The 17775-nt window shown below is 39.0% G+C and overlaps 1 protein-coding gene across 1 annotated transcript in view; it reads left to right on the top strand.

The window, feature by feature from the left end:
* Positions 1-17775, top strand: part of CENPT (centromere protein T) — a 170123-nt gene that overhangs the window by 95583 nt on the left and 56765 nt on the right. The window contains exons 9-10 of the mRNA XM_029608822.1: positions 3203-3835; positions 9518-9757. Coding sequence (XP_029464682.1) covers positions 3203-3835; positions 9518-9757 — 873 coding nt within the window. The remainder of the gene's footprint in view (positions 1-3202; positions 3836-9517; positions 9758-17775) is intronic.

The raw sequence follows: 17775 nt of genomic DNA, 5'->3' as shown, positions 1-17775 counted from the left end.
TGCTTTTCCCATTAGCAAGGGTATCGACTAGGCCCCAAATAAGTCAATCTGTGAATTCAGTATGTCGTCCCAACATGAGTTGCACTTTATCCTGGGCCTCTAGCCAATAAGGTCTCAATTTTGGACACCATATAAACAAATGCATAGGATCTCCAGGTGCCTGATGGCATTTAGTACAAGTATTCATGTCAAATAAGTGATAATTATTCCCTCTAACTATATCAAGGAAAGCCCTATATAATATTTTAAACTGTCTACAGCAGGAGTCAATTTGCGAAGGGAAGTAAAACATTCAAGCAAGTCAATATCATCTAATTCTTTTCCCAGGTCCTTAGATCATTTATCAGTTAGCATAGCTAAATAAACCTTTGCATTATCCCTCAACATTTTATTCACCAAGCTATCTTAAGTATTTTAAAGGCATTCCAAATGTAGTAATCTAAGTATCCCAACAGCAAACCCTTAGTATCGCCCCTTAAGGAAGTGACTATAAAATGCCTAGCTTACAGGTAGCCATAAAACTGAGTATTTGGGATATTCCATTTGTCCTTTAATACCTGAAAAAAGACCACTTCCGATGTGCCAGACCTAACAAAATCCCATACTGAACTCAAACCCTTAGCTTTCCACAAATGAAAGATACCAGACTTGCCCTGGTGCACACTGAGTGTGATTCAAAAATTGTACAAAGGGGAAAAGATGCAGTGATAACCTAAAGAATATTCATACCCAACTCTGAGCTTTATCAAGAGAAAGAAGCACAGGACTCAGAAGAACCTGTGAGGGTTTACAAAAATTCTTATAGTGTAAAACATTAACCAACAATATGTTACCAACTTCTGCCTCCAATAATGGAACAGCAGCATATCTTTTTAAGACCTGATAGGAGACCACAAATCTGGTATCCTTAAACCTCCCCCTGTTTTATCACACTCCAGTTTACCATAACTAATTATAGCTGGTTTACTCTTCCATAAAAATGGTCTTAAAGCTGATTGAAAACACAAAAGTCACATTGGTTTACCCAACAGGAAATCATCTGCAATGGATATGAGATTTTGGGCAACACGACCATCTTAACTAAAATGCAAGGACAAACAAGGACAAAGGCATTAGGGAGTTGTTCTTAGTCCTGTTTAGCTTTAAGATTTTTAGCTATTTTATATGATTCACTGACACAGTGGGTCTGGAATCCTCATAAGGATGTTCAAAGCTTTCTTCAGAAAGCCGAAGAAGAGTTCCCTGATCACTACATTCAATTCACATGAGCCACAGGTGTATGACCAGTTCTGTTGCTAACAGAAAACAATAATTTCAAGTAAGTAATGTAATCTTTATAGCCTAAGATTGAAAAAACCTAATCTGTGTCTGGTTTAATTAATATTGGAGGATCTAATTAAACGCCTTAGCTCTATCAGTCTCTGTACTTTCAGCATGAGAACTATCAGCTGTTATGAAACATATTTAAAACTATTTTGCCAATCAAGCTGACTCCCTATAGGGCAACTCTATCTTGCTCTGATTTTACCTGTATGCTTACATTTACTGTTGTGGGAATTCCCAGAGATGATACAGTAGGTTTTCTTTCCATTAAAGGGTTCAGCCTATCCCTGTGCTGGACTGGAATTCAAAATGTATACAGGATGTGGTAGCACAGGTTCATTCATACATTTGTGGAAGCACTATAGATTTGTTTCTGGGGGGAGGTTGAAGGTGAAATTTCCAAGATTATTAATTTTCCTTTAGATATTTCTCCTTCTAGGGCTTTTGGGTTCCTGGGAAGATACAAATATCTCTACGGTCTCATGGCTGCATAGTTTTCCTATAGCTCTTCACTGAAAAGCAGTTCTAAAATTCAATGTTGGCAGTACCAGACTAGAGAGACAGCTGTTGTTGAAAAATTGTCTTATTGCCTCAAGGGCTAGAGTGCCAAATGTTATTGTATCTAGGGCCCATTCTTAACCTGTTATTGTAGGGTAATGCATTTTTGTTGTTTATATGAGCTGGGATATTGCATATTTTCTGTTTTCTTTTTGTTTATATAAGGACAGTTTGTATTTACTTTTCTTATTTGTGAAGTGCCTTGCTATTTACACTTGCGATAAAATAAATTAAGAAAAAATATACGGTATTTTTTGCTCCATAAGACGCATCTAGGATTCAGAGGGGGAAATAAAAAAAAATAAATATTTGTGCTAAACCGGCTCTGCGTCTGGGCGTCTTATGGAGCAAATTAGGGGAGTGCATAGCTTTTTTTTTTTTCTCCCCATTTTGTTTTCGGGTCTGGGAGGGCCATTTCGGTCCACTCCCCGGATCAGAAAACTTTTCTTTCTTTGGGAACCCCTCCCCCCCCCAAAAAAACCCCCATCTCAACCCTTTAAATTAATTAACAACCCCCACCCTCCTGACCCACCTCCAAGACCTGCCGACTTAATTTACTACAACCCCCCACCCTCCTGACCCCCCCAAGACCTGCCAAACGTCCCTGGTGGTCCAGCGGGGGTCCAGGAGCGGTCCGGGAACGATCTCGGCTTCGGCCGTCGGCTGCCAGTAAACAAAATGGCGCCGACGGTCCTTTGCCCTCATATGTCACTGAGACCGACCAATAGCAGCGGTCGGTCCTAGTGACTTAGTGAGGGCAAAGGGCCGTCGGCGCCATTTTGATTACTGGCAGCCGACGGCCCTTTGCCCTTACTATGTCACAGGGACTACCGCTGCCATTGGTCTGTCCCAGTGACATAGTGAGGGCAAAGGACCGTCGGTGCCATTTTGATTACTGGCAGCCGACGGCCCAAGCCCAGGAGATCGCTCCCGGACCGCTCCTGGACCCCCGCTGGACCACCAGGGACGTTTGGCAGGTCTTGGGGGAGTCAGGAGGGTGGGGGGGGGGGGGGTTTGTTAGATTTTTAGTTTTTTTTTTTTTATATTCGCTCCATAAGACGCACATACATTTCCCCCCCACTTTTGGGGGAAAAAAAGTGCGTCTTATGGAGCGAAAAATACGGTATATACAAGGGCTTGCATATTTAGTCCTTTAATTGACTGCTTTCACTAAAAGCACCATGCAAATTAAGTTTAAAAGATGCATTTGTTGCTCTATACACCAAATATGGTTCTGGAAAGTTGCATAATTCTTGACTTTATTTTCTTCTAATCTAGCAAGGAATTACATTTTAAAATTGATTTTAATATTTCTGAACAGGTTCACAGGATTGCTTTGTGGAGTCCATGATGACCAATGCAAATGGATCAATGTTTCCTTCAAGTGCATTGCAGATGAATACAGAGATCATACTCAGTAACACAGAGCTGTTTGTGAAGTCTCAGCCTAAAGAACAAACTCTTAAGGAGCTTTCTCAGCCCATGTCTCCATCCATACTTTCTATTTCTAAACTGAGCTTAATCAAGTCAGGGCACATAGGTAATCGAGACATGGCTAGCCTAAATGATCTGGGACCAGAGATTAGGATACAATTGGAATTGAATGCGAAGAACAAGGCATTCCAGATGAAAGGTGTAGAAGAGGAGAATAAGAGAGAATCTTATCCTATTACGGTTGCCGAGAAAGAATTGTTGATTGAAGAGGTGGAAAAGGAGAATGAGTCTTGTTCAGTTATGGATGTTGAGAATGAGGAAGGATTGATGACAGAGAGAGAAGAAAAGTCTTATTCAGCTGAGAATACAGAGACTGATATGCCGCTGACAAAAGGAGTGGAAGAGAACATTGAACAAATGGACAGGATGACCTCAGCAATTGAGAATGGAACAGAGAGTTCACAGTCAAGCAGAAGTTTTGGAAAGAGCCTCCAAGGCACCTCAAAATTGGTGAACAGTGGTAAGTAACTACTTACTGAGTATAGCTAAAGTTTGACATGCCTTACAAGTGATCTGACACCCAGGAAGCATGAGACCTTTAGGTTACCTGTTAGTCATATGATAGGCAATCAGGTCACTGTTTATCAAAGTTGTGGATAGAGTGTGTGGAATGCTACTGTTAATGTTTTGTAGAAAATGGTATAGCACATAGAATATTCCACGCCCTTACTAATGATGATATGGCAGCCAGTGTCCATGTGGTTCAATGCATACCTCCTCAATGAATTTTTTCAATGAGCAGCGGTGCAGAAAAACTAGCTTGGACACGCTAGTTGGTAAAATGCTATTCTATTGCATTAAGCAGGGAACCCTAAAACAGGTAAAAAATGTATGTTCTCATAAATTCATTTTTGCTTAGCTTTTCTAGCTGGGATTCTCAGGAACCAGAACCTCTGTTGAATCTAAGTGCAATTTTATTTTATTTACCTGTGCTTTAATATAATAGAGCTTTCTATTTGCCAAAGATTTGCCTTGTTCAGTTAGTAAGGGGCAGATTTGATATTTTAACCTGAAAGTGAGCTATTTTGCCCCAGGGGTCAATCTGATCCTTTGTAGGCTGTGCTTAGCTAGGAGACAGGAAGCATTAAAGCTTCTTATGTCCAGCAAAGTAAAAGTTTAACTTAGTAAGCCGATCAGAGGGAGGGTGTTATCAAACTCAATTGCAGATTTAGAGTCCTGAGAACAACCTTGACCAAGGGTTAACTGTTTAACTCCCTCCCACCCTGCCCCTCTGCCCACCCACCCCTAGGTTTATTTTTCTGATATAGTCTGCCTAAATACATAATTGGCAACAAGATAAATTAGTATATTGGTATTTCCTTAGGTGTTATCCATCAAATAAATTTACCAAAATGAGGACTATCCAATGTAACTATTATGGAGCCTTTATTCTGAGGGAAATCATCTGGAAAGTTAGGGCTTGCCCCATTTGCTCAGAAATCTCTTCCTTGAAAAAGGAGCTGGCTGAAGTTAAAGCTAAATTAGATGCAATAAAGAAAGTTTCACCCACTTTACATTATTCAGGAATTAATTCCCCATTACCATAGAAAAACCAAAAGTCAAGGAAAAATGGATTTACAGTGGGCTCAGGTAGGATAAGACCTGTGACCCATAGACACCCGTTATTGACAGCAGTGCAGCCCACAAGTCTACCCCCCCACTCACACAGGGCATTAAGGACCTAAAAAAACAACAGGATTACAGTGGGCTCTGGTAGAATTAGACCTGTGATGCGGAGACACACACTGTATCAAGTGACACAAGTACAAAACGCCTTCTCTGTATTAAAATACTGAAGAAGTTCTTGAGAAAGAGATTGAAGTGTTATCTGAAAAGAAAGAAGAAACCCAATGCATACAGAAATTCCATAATACAATCAGTAACCAGAAGAAAAAGCTCATTATGCTGGGTGACTGTCAACAGAGGCACTAATCTGGGAACTCTCAGCAAGGGAAACACTACAGTTAAAAGCCTCCCAGGATCATTGGCCAGCAGAAATGCTATTCAAACAGTCAGTGACAGTAGGACATTAGAATGTCACCCCCCAAATACAAATGCAATTAAAAAAAAAAAAAAAAAAAAAGGCAAAGTGGATAACAAAAGTCAGCTAAATAAGTCACACAGAGAGTCCAAGAAAAGCTTTAACCTGTACCAGAACAGCTGGAAAGCTCTGTGCACAAATGCTCATAGTTTGGGCAATAAAATCCCAGACCTGCAAGCTTTAATGGTGGAGGCGGACTTGGACATTGTTGCTGTCACGGAGACGTGGTTCACAAATTCACATGATTGGGATACTACTATACCGGGATATAACTTATTAAGAAAGGACAGAGAGGACAGAAAAGGGGGAGGAGTGGCTTTTTATGTCAAAAACAATATCCAAGCATCCGAGCTGCAGGGAAGATGGGGCAAAGAAGAAGCTTTATGGGCCATCCTAAAAAAAAATTTTTTATTGGCGTGGTTTACAGGCCTCCAAATCAAATGGAAGTACTAGACAGAGATCTGATTGAAGACATCCAAAAGATGAGTAAGAAGGGAGAAGTGGTAATTGGAAATTTTAATCTACCGGATGTAAACTGGAGAATCCCGTCTGCGGAATCTAACAGTAGTAGAGAGATAGTGGATGCCCTGCAAGTGGCTCAGTTGAAATAAATGGTAATGGAGCCTACGAGGGAGGGAGCTATACTCTAGTGCTCACTAATGGAGAATAATGTCTCTAATGTCCGGGTGGGTACCCACCTCCGCACCAGTGATCATCAAACGGTATGGTTTCACATCACTAATACATTACGGAGAAGTCTCACAAAGACCAGGGTTTTGTGTTTCAAAAACATGGACCTTGTTGAAATGGGGAACTACCTGGAGGAAGAACTAGAAGGATGGGAGAAAACAAGAGATGTGGAACAGTGGGCCAAAGTAAAAGGAGCAATTATTGAAGCGACTAATATATATGTTAGAAAAGTAAAGAAAAGCAAGAAAAGAATGAAATCTATCCGGTTCACAAAGGAGGTGGCTGATAAAATAAAAGTTAAAAGAACAGCGTTTTAAGAAATATAAAAGATCCCAAAGGGAGGATCACAAGGAAGAATATCTGGTAAAACTGAGGGAGATGAAGAAAGTAATCAAGAAAGCGAAAAGTCAAGCAGAAGAGAGGATTGCCAAAGAGGTAAAGCATGGTGACAAAACTTTTTTTTCAGATACATCAGTGAAAGGAGAAAAGTCCAAGGTGGTATAGTGAAATTGAAAGGTGAAAAGGATCAATGGGTGGAGACAGATAAAGAAATAGTAGAAATATTAAATTAATATTTCAGGTCGGTGTTCACTAAAGAAGACCCCGGAGAAGGACTGACGCTAGTTAACAAGAAACTGGAGGGGGAGTGGAATGGGTGAATCTCTGTTTACGGAAGAGAATGTATGGGAAGAACTAGGAAAATTGAAAGTGGACAAAGCCATGGGGCCTGATGAGGTTCATCTCAGGATACTGAAAGAGCTCAGAGATGTGCTGGCGGCTCCGCTGAGTGACCTGTTCAATAGATCCCTGGAAACGGGAGTGGTGCCGAGTAATTGGAGAAGAGCGGCGGTGGTCCCGCTTCACAAGAGTGGGAGCAGAGGGGAGGCTGGAAACTACAGGCCAGTTAGCCTCACCTCAGTGGTGGGAAAGGTATTGGAGTCGCTGCTGAAGGAAAGAATAGTGAACTATCTACAAGCAGCAGAATTGCTGGACCAGAGGCAGCATGGTTTCACCAAGGGAACGTCCTGTCAGATGAATCTGATAGACTTTTTTGATTGGGTGTCTAAGGAATTGGATCGAGGAAGACTGCTCGATGTCATCTACTTGGATTTTAGCAAAGCTTTTGATACGGTCCCGCACAGGAGGCTACTGAATAAAATGAGAAGCTTGGGAATGAGTGCCAAGGTGGTGGCCTGGATAGCAAACTGGTTGAAGGACAGAAGGCAATGTGTGATGGTAAATGGAACTTGCTCGGAAGAGAGAGCAGTGATGAGCGGAGTGCCTCAATGGTCAGTGTTGGGACCGGTCCTGTTCAATATCTTTGTGAGCGACATCGCGGACGGGATAGAAGGTAAGGTTTGTCTATTTGCGGATGATACGAAGATCTGAAACAGAGTGGACACACCGGAAGGAGTGGAGAGAATGAGATGGGATTGAAGGAAACTGGAAGTCTGGTCGAAGATATGGCAGCTGAGATTCAATGCCAAGAAATACAGAGTCATGCATATGGGGTGTGGAAATCCAAAAGAAATGTATTCGATGGGGGTTAAAGGGCTGATGTGCATGGAGCAGGAGAGAGACCTTGGGGTGATAGTGTCTAACGATTTGAAGTTGTCGAAACAATGTGACCAGGCAATAGCTAAAGCCAGAAGAATGCTGGGCTGCATAGAGAGAGGAATATCAAGTAAGAAAAGGGAAGTGATTATCCCCTTGTACAGGTCCTTGGTGAAGCCTCACCTGGAGTACTGGCTCAGTTCTGGAGACCATATCTCCGAAGGGACAGAGACAGGGTGGAGGCGGTCCAGAGAAGGGTGACCAAAATGGTGTATGGTCTTCATCGAATACCTTATGAGGAGAGATTGAAGAATCTAAATATGTTTACCCTGGAGGAAAGGAGGAGCCAGGGGTGTTATGATACAGACCTTCAGATACTTGAAAGGTTTTAATGATCCAAAGTCAACAACAAACCTTTTCCATTGCATCAAAATCAGCAGAACCAGGGGTCACAATTTAAAACTCCAGGGAGGAAGACTCAGAACCAATGTCAGGAAGTATTTCTTCACGGAGAGGGTGGTGGATGCCTGGAATGCCCTTTCGGAGGAAGTGGTGAAGACTAAAACTATGAAGGATTTCAAAGGGGTGTGGGATAAATACTGTGGATCCATAAAGTCTTGAGGATGTGAATGAAGAGAAGAGGCATGGGGGTGGCTTGTGGGAATGACTGCTACTACCTGGTGATTAATACCCTTATTCAATAAACATACACATGGTTAATGCGACTCCACCATTGCGCTATGCTTCAACGGCAAGAGGAGATGTGGAACAAAGGATTTGCGTTCACAAATAAGCTTGGGAGTAGCTTGCTTGTTGCAGTTACTACCCCAAACCAATTAAGCCTGATACTTCACTTGGGATACATATATAGTGCAGCACACTGCTTCAACAGCAGGGGGGGATGAAGAAAAGAGGATTTATATTAAGACAACCAACAAGGTCTGCATTGTACAGGCTGGGTAAACAAATAAGCGTGGGAGTAGCTTGCTTATTACGGCGGTTACTACACCTAACCAATTAGGCTTCATACTTCACTTTTATGTAGCTCCAGCACTGCTCTCTATATCAATGGCAGGGGTGGAAGGAAATTAGAACCAAAAAGTTACCAATAAAGGGCCCTGACCTCAGCGGTCAGAGTAACAGATAAGTATGAGAAAAATAAGTGTGAAAGCTTGCTGGGCAGACTGGATGGGCCATTTGATCTTCTGCCTTCGTTTCTATGTGATACCTTGTCACTAATAACATTTTACTGTTTCTGGTGCAAAGATATCAATTTGTTCTGCTTTCAGCCTGATCACTTTGCCTTTCTTCTGTAATGTATAGTCCATCTTAACTGTACGTTTCTTAGATAAAAATCAAGCTACAGGTATAAATGTGCGGGAGAAGGAAATGTTTAAGAACGAATAGTGTTGAAGGGAGGAGTCTGAGGAGTTGGAGTAAAGAAGAAGGCTGTGCATGGGAAGAGGCTGAAGCTTGAGAATAAGGAGGGTGGTTATGCAGGGAAGGAATCTGAAGGATAAGTAGAGTGTAAGATGAAAATTAAAATGTTTCTTATAGTTTTACATTTTAAAGGAAATGCACTTAATTAGGAAAGCAAAATCCTATGAGATACTAGGAACCATGAGGAAACTAGGGTTTATATTTGGAATTCAGATAGATTCTACCCAACTATGTGACAGTGGAGACTACTAGATTTTGAAAAACTTATACAATTGTAATAAATATTGATCCAATGCATTCTGTTTGTAGGACTTAAATATTAATATAATGGGTTATGGGCCCCATGCCTTTGCATGAAATGACAGCTGGAAAGCAATAACAAATCTTGTTTCCATTCTTCTTTCTGTGGCAATTTAGTGTTTGAGAGTTCTGAAGAACCCATTGATTTGAACCATCATGCTCAGGTCATATTCCCTCTGCTTCTGAAACAAGCCTCAGGAACATTCATTAGCAATACTGCAGAGTCTGTAGTACCAAGGTCTGAGGTTAGAGCTGAAACAGAAGAAAGTAACATAAGTCCAGTCAATGATAGATGGCAGGAGGAGGAAGAATTTGAGACTGAGCAGATCACAAAGAATGAAGAATCTGGGACTAGAGGTAAGAAATAAATAAATAACGGAATACAAAGGTTATCCAACATTTGTCCTCCAAGTCTCTTAGAAAACAAACCGGTAGCCGATCCAGGTGGCTGACAGCAAAGAAACACGTAGATGGATCGGTGTAAAACAAGGTTTCATTGAAGCTTGCCCAACTCTGGCCGAGTTTCGCTCAAAGAGCTGCCTCAGGGGCTAATATAAATAAAATAACACACATACATATAAAATTGAGACATTTAAAATGTGCATCTAGCATGTATAAATTCTGTAAGTAAAAACAATAATAAAAGTAATAATAAATCATATAAAACACACTTAAAAACTATAATCTGAGCAAATAAATCTGAGCAAATAAAATAGATCTTTAGTGTCAATATAAAAGTATTGGCAAATATTTGCTTAGTACAGTGTATCACAAATGTATGTGTGTACTTATTACATAAGCATACACTTGAATTGGAGATAGGCACAAAAATGTGCACGTAGAGACAAGGTTACTAAAATTGAATAACCAAAACAACTGTTAGGTAACTATATTAAAGAAAATAAGAATAATATTGAAGAAAATAAGAATAAAAGAAAAAATAATAAAAATAAATGAATTAAAAATAAAAAATATATAAATGAATGAAAATAATGCAACATAGAATAAAATTAAAACAAAATTAATGAAATAGAATTAGCATGTATTCAGGTTTTGATAGAGGATGTGTGGATGGTATTAAAATCTTTATTTTGAATGGAGAATGGATAAGTACCTTACAAGTTGCTCAATTTGACTTGAAACATCGCAGGGTTTGCGATTAACGAAGTCAAAGAGGATAGCACAGCAAATTCCTCTGAAATACTGTTCAAATCAGGTCCTTTTAAAATAAAGTAATGTGAAACCATATATTAAAGGTTCGGAATCTAAATAGATATTAACTCAAAAGTTGATGAATAAATTCTTTTAAAAAATCTTTTAAAAAAGGGGGTCTAGTAGACGGATGTGGTATTAATTATTCACAGTTAACAACTGCACCGCTTTTGCGTCAAAGATCGGCGGCTGATTAAACCAAGTAGAAAGAACTTATGACAGTGAAATGAAAACGTAAACTATAAATTAGAAATTAAAAATATTAAAACATCTCTGCCAGTTAATCAAGTATGATCTGTGTCAGTCCTAAAACTAAAAATATAACTGCAAAAAATGTGAAACATTTTGATCGGGTGAGTTTAGGATTAACTTGCTAAATTGCCAGCAGCGCAGATATAGCAATACACAACCAGTATCAGCATAATTATAACTGTATGTCGATTATACTTAAAGGCTGTAATTTCACTTAAACTGCGATTGCCGATTATAGCAATACACAACCAGTGTCGGCACAATTATAACTGTATGCTGATTCTACTTGAAAAAGGCTGTAATTACACTTAAAAACTGCGATTGCCGATATTTGTCAAGAAATATATATAAAGGAAGCTCACACAATGGTCACACGGCATAAATCTGGGGAGTGCACCTAAAAGATCTAGCAAACATAACATAATTTAAGATATTAAATATAGCGGTACAAACAACTCAACCATAAATATATATATATGTATCCGAGTGATGTGAATCCCTGATATAGACCGACGAAAAATTTATCTTAGCGGGTGTTACAAATTGCTGATGCAAAGCTAAGTTACTGATATTGCAAAAATGGCGCCAAAAGTCGGCATTCAAATCAACCTTAGTGCAAAGAACACATAACGGGATGCAATACTATCTGTCTGTATCAATTCACTTTTGGAGGATAACAAAAAAGGGGAGAAAAACTCACCCAATGAACACTCAATACGGATAATCGCAGAAAGTGAAACGGACGGTCTAACAAGTGACCTTTATACCTCCTTATTCCTTTCAAATCTCGCGAGATCCATGTGTATTGGAAAACATATAGTGCTGCACTGCAAGTCATATACATTGAATGTACAAATTAAAAATATTTATAATCAAACATTAATGATTTGTGTATATATAAAAAAAGGAATTATTTTTGAGTCACCCGATCTTTTCAGCAGAAACGCAGGAGAAACATCCGTCCATTTAAATTTCAATAGGTACAAGTCTGATTATTTGACTTTCAATACAGATGGATAAAAATATGGCTCACATGATTATAACTGTGACCTTATATATAACCACCCACCACATAGTACTATCAAACTTACTATATAAAAGCAAAACAGAACAATAAACATAAATAAAAGAAAATAAGAAAAAAAAAAGTAGTATAAGAAAAAATGAACAATGATATAGATAATAGAAAAAATTTATCCAAAGAAAACAGTTAATTGAAAACCATACAGTTGTTGTGGATAAGTAATTATATACAAGGTCTTATATAAAAAAAAAATAAAATAATAATAACCTAATTTGTCTATAGATACACACTCAAATCAGTATCTCCATTCAAACCAAGGGGAGAAAGAGTTTTAAAATAAAAAATGTATTGTTGTTCCAACCGCAGTAAATAATTGTCAAAGTTGCCTCCTCTCCAACTTTTCGATGGTTTATTAATTGCACAGAATCTGTAATCATTAAAATTGTGGTGCATATGTATCGAATGCGCAACCAGTGGTTTACCTTCTACTTTCCTATTGATAGCACTTTTGTGCTCCATAATCCTTGCGCTAAACTGTCTAATGGTTTTCCCTACATAAAATTTATTGCAAGGGCAAATGGCCAAATAAATAACACAGACGCTCTTTCAATTGGTGAGATTTTGGAGTCTGAAGTTTTTACCAGTAGTAGGGATGGTCAGGGACTTGATTTTTAAATTCACTGGGCACACCGAACAATTTCCACAAGGACTATGTCCAATCAAACTATTGTTAATGGATTTGACAATGGGTAAAGCTGACGGTGATAAGTATTCCTTAAGGTCTTTTTCTCTTTTGTTGGTTATCATTATGTCCTTAAGTTTAAAAGCAGGAAGAGTCTGTACTATGTGCCAATGTTTCTTAATGACTTTTGTGATGTCATGAGACAAACCAGTAAAAGTCAGAGGGCAAATAACTTTTCCGGTTTTTTCTTGTTTCTTATTTGATTTTAATAAGTGTGCGTTTTTGCTTCGCTGCTCTGGAGAAGCAGTCATTTACACAAGTCAACGGGTAACCTCTTTCTATAAATCTATCCTTCATTTCAAGCGAGCGTTGTCAGAATGTATCCTCTTCTGTACAAAGTCTTCTTAAACGGAGGAATTGACTATAGGGGAGGTTGCGTATTAATGATTTGTTATGACAACTACCATATGCTAAAGGTTTGTTCCTGTCGGTAGGTTTGCGGTAGATGTCTGTCAAAAAGCCAGTGGGTGTATTAGTAATAAGTATATCTAGAAATGACACCTTATTTCTATCATACTCCATTTTAAACTTCAAATTGATGTCTAGGCCATTGAGCAAATCTTTAAACTCCAACAATGCCGACTCGCTACCCTCCCAAATTAGAAAAACATCGTCTATGTAGCGTCTCCATAATTTAATACTTGTGTCAAACTGACACTTTTTCAAAAACCTCTCTTCAAATTTCGCTACATAGAGATTGGCAATCGATGGGGCCATAGCAGACCCCATCGCTACTCCCTTGGTTTGGCTATAGAATTGTTCAAACACAAAAAAATTCTTCATCAGAGCTATTGTGGCTAATTCAAGTATCAATTGGGTGGGTACTCTAGTAAGAGTATCCCTGCCATAAATGGTTTCTTCAATGATTTCAACAGCCCTGTCTTGTGGTATGTTTGTATACAGTGATTCCACATCAAGTGTTGCCATGATTATTCTGTCATGGTTGAATGAAGAATCAGTGAGCATGTTGATAATGAGTGGAATCTCTCACATATGACGGTATTTTTGGTACCTGGGAGCGTAAAAAATTATCAATGAAAATAGAAATAGGTTCAAGTAGAGAACCATTAGCGGAAATTATCGGTCTTCCCGGTGGGTCAGACACAGATTTGTGTATTTTTGGTAATGTGTAAATAACTGGTGCAATCGGATGTTCTACTTTGAGAAATGAAATCTCTTTCTTTGTCAAATAATTTGACTTCTCAGCTATTGATAAAAAGTTTTCTAGATCTTCCTTAATGGAATTCGTGGGATCATACGATAATTTTTTGTAAAAATCGGTGTCAGACAGTTGTCTGTCAATTTCAGACACATACTTCTCTTTATCCATAATGACTATAGCACCGCCTTTATCGGCCGGTTTTATCACTATGTTACTATCATGACTTAAAGATTCTATTGCTTGCCTTTCATTTCTAGTGATGTTATGACTATATTTAAACTTTTTCTCTTTTTCTTCAATGTCTTGTAGTATCAAAGATTCAAAAGTGTGTATGATCGGGTTTGTAGGTCCACTGGGCATCCATTTGCTATCAGGTTTGACAATAGAGATATCCGAGCTCATAGGTTTGGTAGAGAAAAAATCCAAAATCTTCAATTTTCTAATGAATTTGAACAAATCAATTCTTGTTTTAAAAGCATTATAATTGCCTGTTGGAACGAATGATAAACCTTTGTTTAAAACCGAAATTTCATTTGAATTGAGTACTCTCTGGGAAATGTTAACCACACATGTGTTGTCAATTAAAATAGGGGTTTCTGATTTTGATTGTAAAAAGATCTGCCCCTGCTCTTCCCCCTGCTTCTCCCTCGCCCTCTCTCTGGCGGTGTCTCCCATTTTTTCTCTTGTATTGTGATCTTGTTCGTATCTTTTTTCCAGAGTTTCCCTAACTGAAAAACCTGGTATACAGGTTTTTGTGGTACTGCATCTTGTGTGGTATTGAATAATGGTTCCGATGGGTCTATGTATTCTCTGTTATCACTCCGAATACATTTGGAGCCTCTATCTAAATTAGGGCTTATAGGTTCATTGTGGTATTCTTGTTGAATTTTGTTCTTTTGTACTGGTAATGGAAATTCATTTCTAGGCTTGTATGTATATTTGTAATTCTTAAACTTATTTTGTCTGTGCCACGAGTAAACACTATTGTTCTTATAATCATATTCGTCCCTTTTAAATTTCTCATTCTTTAATGAACTTATCTAAATTGGTCTTGTAGTCCTGATAAATTACATCAAAACAAAGGTCTTTTTCTTTAAGATATTGGAGTTGTAGATCCAATTCGGCTTTCAGTTTTTCTTCTCTTTTCTTAGCAGTCTTAATGATGAGAATCATTAGATCCAGGGAGCACTTATTTAAAATCGCCTCCCAACTGGTCATAAAAGTAGTGTCCTCCTGGTACATGCTGGGGGGGCTTGTTGATCCTAAGGCCCCTGGGGATGCGTTTGTACCTACAATAGTCTAAAAGGGTGGAAGCATGTAGTCCACTCCTTACAACGCCTTTATTGAGGTTAATGGCTTCCTCCCACCTTTGTAAGTAGTCATCAAATTCCTCATGATCCTTAAAGAAGGGTTCAGGGGGGAGCATCTCATTGATGGTACCGTCTTCATAACGGAGTACGTCTTTCCACAGGGAGAAAGACATCTCCGGTAAAAGGGATGGTCCAAGAAAACAAGCCGGTAGCCGATCCAGGTGGCTGACAGCAAAGAAAACACGTAGATGGATCGGTGTAAAACAAGGTTTTATTGAAGCTTGCCCGACTCTGGCCGAGTTTCGCTCAAAGAGCTGCCTCAGGGGCTAATATAAATAAAATAACAACATACATAAATATATCCAAAGCAGAAAGCCTGTGAGGGAGTCAGCTGGACCGTTAGATGATCGAGGGGTTAAAGGGGCACTTAGAGAAGATAAGGCCATCGCGGAAAGATTAAATTATTTCTTTGCTTCGGTGTTTACTGAAGAGGATGTTGGGGAGGTCCCCGTAATGGAGAAGGTTTTCATGGGCAATGATTCAGATGGACTGAATCAAATCACGGTGAACCTAGAAGATGTGGTAGGCCTGATTGACAAACTGAAGAGTAGTAAATCACCTGGACCGGATGGTATACACCCCAGAGTTCTGAAGGAACTAAAAAATGAAATTTCATGTCTATTAGTAAAAATTTGTAACTTATCATTAAAATCATCCATTGTACCTGAAGACTGGAGGATAGCAAATGTAACCCCAATATGGCTCCGGGGCAATCCGGGAAACTACAGACCGGTTAGCTTGACTTCAGTGCCAGGAAAAATAGTGGAAAATGTTCTAAACATCAAAATCACAGAACATATAGAAAGACATGGTTTAATGGAACAAAGTCAGCATGGCTTTACCCAGAGCAAGTCTTGCCTCACAAATCTGCTTCAAGTTTTTGAAGGAGTTAATAAACATGTGGATAAAGGTGAACAGGTAGATATAGTATACTTGGATTTTCAGAAGGCGTTTGACAAAGTTCCTCATGAGAGGCTTCTAGGAAAAGTAAAAAGTCATGGGATAGGTGGCTATGTCCTTTCGTGGAAGGCAAACTGGCTAAAAGACAGGAAACAGAGAGTAGGATTAAATGGGCAATTTTCTCAGTGGAAGGGAGTGGACAGTGGAGTGCCTCAGGGATCTGTATTGGGATCCTTTTCAATATATTTATAAATGATCTGGAAAGAAATACGATGAGTGAGATAATCAAATTTGCAGATGACACAAAATTGTTCAGAGTAGTTAAATCACAAGCAGATTGTGATAAATTGCAGGAAGACCTTGTGAGACTGGAAAATTGGGCATCCAAATGGCAGATGAAATTTAATGTGGATAAGTGCAAGGTGATGCATATAGGGAAAAATAACCCATGCTATAATTACACAATGTTGGGTTCCATATTATGTGCTACAACCCAAGAAAGAGATCTAGGTGTCATAGTGGATAACACATTGAAATCGTCGGTACAGTGTGCTGCGGCATTCAAAAAAGCAAACAGAATGTTGGGAACTATTAGAAAGGGAATGGTGAATAAAACAGAAAATGTCATAATGCCTTTGTATCGCTCCATGGTGAGACCGCACCTTGAATACTGTGTACAATTCTGGTCGCCGCATCTCAAAAAAGATATAATTGCCATGGAGAAGGTACAGAGAAGGGCTACCAAAATGATAAGGGGAATGGAACAACTCCCCTATGAGGAAAGACTAAAGAGGTTAGGACTTTTCAGCTTGGAGAAGAGACGACTGAGGGGGGGATATGATAGAGGTGTTTAAAATCATGAGAGGTCTAGAACGGGTAGATGTGAATCGGTTATTTACTCTTTCAGATAGTAGAAAGACTAGGGGGCACTCCATGAAGTTAGCATGGGGCACATTTAAGACTAATCGGCGAAAGTTCTTTTTTACTCAGCGCACAATTAAACTCTGGAATTTGTTGCCAGAGGATGTGGTTAGTGCAGTTAGTATAGCTGTGTTTAAAAAAGGATTGGATAAGTTCTTGGAGGAGAAGTCCATTACCTGCTATTAAGTTCACTTAGAGAATAGCCACTGCTATTATGTTCATATTGTTATTTAAACCCAGAAAACATGTGATTGACTGCAATAGAGTTTGAGGTCTTAGAGAAGATAGAGGTGGGAGATAATTTTCTTAGATTGATTAGATTGCTTTGTCAGGCCCCAGAAGCATGCGTAAAAGTAAATGGGAGTTGCACTGAGACTTTTCCTCTTTTCAGAGTGCCTCTAGTCTCCCTTGTTGTTAGCTTTGAGTATGGAACCACTTACAGAAAGGATGTGGAGAAATACTGGTGTCAGGGTGGGGAAAGAGGAATATAAAATATTTGTGGATGTTATGTTTATACTGGTTAACTCCCTTTTGTCTCTTCCAATTCTGATTTGAGAGCTTCATAGATACAGCAAACTGGCTAGTTTTAAGGTCAATATAGTGAAGTCTGAGGTGCGGAATATTACAATACAGAAGTTAGCGATTAATTTGAAAATGTTTTCCATGTAAATGAGCCAAGGAAGGTCTACAATATTTGGGAATGAAAAGAATATCAGATAGACATAAGTTCAAAGAAAGCTTTTCATCTATATGTGGAGGAAAAAAGACTACGTAGGATAGAAAAATTGATAC

This window comes from Rhinatrema bivittatum, chromosome 7 (assembly GCF_901001135.1).
Source record: "Rhinatrema bivittatum chromosome 7, aRhiBiv1.1, whole genome shotgun sequence".
Lineage (NCBI taxonomy): Eukaryota > Metazoa > Chordata > Amphibia > Gymnophiona > Rhinatrematidae > Rhinatrema > Rhinatrema bivittatum.
The sequence above is the reverse complement of the archived record's forward strand: the minus strand, read 5'-3'. Positions and strand labels throughout refer to the sequence as shown.